General features: G+C 31.5%; 1 protein-coding gene across 1 annotated transcript in view; it reads left to right on the top strand.

Moving 5' to 3' along the window:
- The first annotated feature begins 15 nt into the window (after positions 1-15).
- LOC105623159 (calcium/calmodulin-dependent protein kinase type 1-like) overlaps positions 16-4,626 on the top strand; it is a 9,633-nt gene continuing 5,022 nt past the window's right edge. Inside the window, 2 exon segments of the mRNA XM_012204559.1 lie at positions 16-125; positions 3,828-3,962. Of these exon segments, the coding sequence (XP_012059949.1) occupies positions 16-125; positions 3,828-3,962 (245 nt within the window).

The following is a 4,626-nucleotide window of genomic DNA, read 5'->3' as shown; positions in this document are numbered from 1 at the left end:
GGAAACGAGATCAAGATGCCGCTCTTTGGGAAGAAGGATACGAATAAAAAGATCAAGAAGGATGGGAAGGACGACCGATCGCCCTCCGTCGAGGACAAATACATCCTAAAGGACCTGCTGGGAACGTAAGTCGTCGTTCCCGATCTTTTGCCTGTTCCGTCTGACGTACAGAGTACAGATGTACGCGCTCCCTATTTCCATCCACCCCCTCATTCGTCGAGGCATTTGACGCGGAGCCGAGGGAAAACACGTTTCTAACACATGTTTCTTCTTTGTAGTAAAACGGTTCAGTCCTCCTTTAACGGGAATTTAATCGTCGGAGTGATTATCGCACCGCGATGTTTCATGAGATTGCGGGGCTTAGCGGATTAAACGTCGGATAAAAACACCTTCCTTTCCCAGATTAATTTAATATAGTGGCTCCAACGGATATCCAACTTCCGGCTTAATTGCCATTTACGTTTATTAAAGAGCTCATGACATACTCAGATCTCAATCTTGCATTTTACTCTGGAAAACACGTCATTCCACGTCCGTGAGATACGACAAACATTACGACAAACAAATGTAAAGTCCCTGATATTTTCTTACGCGCTTACATTTCCGATAAAGATAAAACTTCTATCTGCTCTCATGTATGCATATATTATACACTTTTATGATGAATTCTCTTTTGTCGATGAAAATCTAAGTTATATAATGTTATTTCTATTTTATTACGTTTTTGCATTTGTTTAGATGATAACACAGCGAATTGCGGTAAGGGAAGGCGGCATGTATATCTGCGCGTTATATCTTTTGCAAGATCGATTAAGCGTTAGCTTTAACACTTTCGTGGTATGCCACGCGTCGCATATGCGTGACATCCCGATTCCTCTGTGTAACAGATTGCTTATGAAAACAGTTATGTAACTGCGGCCAAAGGGAACAGAAGAATGTTGACACATTCACATTTTTTTTTATAACACTGTACTATAAATTCTTTGGAATGTATCTCATTCGAAGGTCGGTATTCATAGTCAATTCTTATATTTAAAACGATCTTAAGTCTTGAGGTAAATATCATAAGATCCGTGATTTGCATCTAAGACATTATTTAAGATGATCTTAAAATAAGAACGATCTATGGACCGGTCTTGGACCGGAAGATGAGATACATTTACTCCAAAGAATTTAGAGAATACAGCGTTTATAAAAAGAAAAGTGAAATTTTATTTTTTTCAAGAATGAATTTTTATTTTTGAGAGATCCAAATTAAGAAATTTAAAAAATACTCACAAAACAACTTTCCGAAGGGCATGAATATCAACATAATTCAAGGGGAGAGATATAAACCGGTTTTAATTTACAAATGTATGACCACAGGCAAACCTGTTCGGTAATAAAAATGAGAGCGTCGTTCGAAATTCACTCGCGATATTATTCTTTGTTCCCGCGCGCATGCATTTCTTTTCGGTTGCAAAAACATGATATGAGCATACATTTCATGTGATATCTTAGGATTCCCAGGATGATCTCTTGCCCTTTCTAAATCCGACGAAATTCATGTGACATATATGAATACGGGATGTCCCTGTAGGTTGTCGTGTGTTCCTTTAACCGCAGCTTCCTCGATCGCGATTCGGAAATTGATTTCTAAATGAAAATGTCAGATTTCAATAGCTTTTTTTTAAATAGAATTAATGATTCAAAATGAAGAGTTTCTTGTGAAGTCGAGCTTTATGAAAAAAAAAAGAGGATTGATGAAGAAGATTGAGAAAATCTTATTTTATAGCTACACATAGAAAAATATTATTCTATTGTTAAGAAAAGTGATTACTCAATTTATTTTTTTTCTTTTAAATTTATTTGATAAAGAATATTTTCTTTGATAATTATCTTAAAATATACTTATTACAAATTTTAGAAAAATTTAATGTACTTAAAACAAGAATTTATTTTCTTTTATAAAATTGATTGAAGAAGCGATTTTATAAAAGCAAATCGATTTTGTTTTAATTTAATAATCTTAATTATTAATCTTGATTACTAAAATAGAGTAAACTAGGAATTTCACAATATATTTAAAATAAAGTCGATGTTTTTGAGAACTTGTTGAACTTATAATAGATTTGCAGATATGTGATCTTTTGAAATACTTGAAACAATTATCATTTGCGTACAGTATGTATTTTCCTGTGTATATGATCTTAAGTAGCTTTTATTTTTATAGAACTTTCACTAATGCTCTATTGCAGACGATCTTGTAAAAAGAAAGTTAGGAAACTAATACTGAAAATTGATTCATCTTTCCAACGTTTTTCAAGTGTGAAATCGATCTTAAATTGACTAAAGAACCAACGGTTGAAAAGATATCCGGTGACTTTTGGACATTCTACAATATACATATACTTTGACCTTTGATACGCGCCTTCAAATTTCGAGGCGCGTACTAAATGAAAGTGTTCGCGATTTAATCTCTTCTTTTTTTTTGTATTAATGAATCCACTAATCCATCATAACTTTCTTTTGCGAATCACAAATTGCTTTTTCTTGTGACCAACGATTTTTGCGTATTTTCTTTCTTTTGCGATATCGCTTATGAAAGATGTTTTCGAATAACGCTTAGTATGCATTAAATCGCATTAAAATCTAATGTATATGCGTCCATAACGGCACTTTGAAATTGCTTTCTTAAACGTGTGATCAGTTAGAATTTCTATCTTAGTGTTACATCGCGCGCATCGAATTTATGAGCTCTTAAAAGCTCACAACAAAAATTTATATGTCTCTTACCTCATTATTATACACATTTTTTTATGTGTTTCTTTATTTTTCTAATCTTTTTTTCTTGTAAAGTTTCAGCTAAAAGAATAAAATTATAATTTCACTCTGTTGCAATGCTTTTCAACTAAATACTTAATGTTGTTGACTGAGATTGAAATCAACTTGGACAAGTGCGCTGAATACCAAGTTTTCTTTTTTTTTGTATACGTTATTTATATTTGTATTTTATCAAAAAATGTGAATGCGAGAATCATTGATATACATATATTTTTATAATGAAATCTATCAATACTATTTGTCAATTTTATCGTGCCATTTATATAACAGTTTAGCAATACATTGCAATATAACGAACATTTAATATTGGATTGAGAACATCGAACGTCTAGTCATGTTTTTATGTCATGTACTCATAACGCTACTATACTTTTTATAAATTTTTAGATGAATATATTGATTTACTTAAATTGAAATTAATATAATCGAATATTTTTTTTATTGTAAAAATATAAAAATAAAAGGTTAAAAATTATTAAATCTTATTCTTTTGTTATTTAGTAACAATATTTTTGTAAGAACTTGTTTTCTAAAGAGGAAGATTAACTTGTACATTTATTTGCAAAGGTAGATAATTTTTGTTAAGATACTCACAAACAGTGTTGAAATTAAAATCATATTTTATTTATTCAATTCATGTTTCTGAAATTCGTTTATTAAAAAAAAATGTGAAAATATGTAATATAAAATTTCAGCAGAATGTTTTTTTATTTTTTTAGATAATATTTTTTTGATGCATTCTTCCGTATACTTTTCAAAATACATCTGCAGTAATGCTTAGACATGTATTTCATGGCATTTGTGTCAGAATGTATTATTTACACAAAATGTATGTAAAGCCAGTTTATAACTATACCTTTGTATACGTTTAAAGAAAACAAACTGTAGTTTAATGCTATAAATGAATAATACTATCTCAAAAATACATATAGGGTCTCTAATTGTAAGCAAATTTACTTTGGACTTATCTATTGTGCTAAAATATTGTATTTTCCTCTGTTTAGGGGAGCATTCTCTGAAGTGAGACTGGCGGAAAGCAAAGAGAAGCCGGGTCAAATGTTTGCCGTAAAGATCATTGACAAAAAGGCGCTAAAGGGCAAGGAAGATTCGTTAGAGAATGAAATCAAAGTTCTGCGAAGGTAAGGCGCAAAGCGATTCTGAGAGCTGGGCCATATGTATTTTTAGTAGAAAAATTTTTTGTTTACCAGTACTGTAAACTCCTTGTTTGTGGTATATAGCTGTTCCTTGATATTTAGATATTTGGAAAATATAACAATTGAATAATTTAAGTACCAGTTCTATTATCGCTAGAATCAACTTCGATATACTTATACGCATGCTTTTCTCTAACAAACATTCTTTACCTCATAAGAATCATACTATTCTTTGAGTATCATTCCCTCCTACCCTTGTAGCTTTGAGTATATCAATCAGATAGATTCACATATTATGGCATCGCAAGTGTAAAGTTATTATTGACTACTACTTTTGCTTTCTTGGAAAATTATTTTGAGAATCGTAAATTGTTCGATATCTGTTCTGTTATCATTAATCATATAGAAAAAGTATAATAGCTTTAATCTATAAGCTACCCAATCATTTTGCTTTCTCACTTATACGATGTTATCATGGTGTTATAATTCAACTTCACACGTAACATGCTCTCGGAAAGTTTTTTGTTTCCGAGGAGCGCTGTGACATGGTATTTGGGAGTGAGCTCTGATGGCTGTCGTCTGTCCTTCTATTCTTTGATGTTGTATGCAAATAGTGTGTCTCGTACATAAGCTATATATATGTGTATAT

Source organism: Atta cephalotes (assembly GCF_000143395.1).
Source record: "Atta cephalotes unplaced genomic scaffold scaffold00054, whole genome shotgun sequence".
NCBI classification, from domain to species: domain Eukaryota; kingdom Metazoa; phylum Arthropoda; class Insecta; order Hymenoptera; family Formicidae; genus Atta; species Atta cephalotes.
This window is presented reverse-complemented; position numbering and strand designations above follow the sequence as displayed.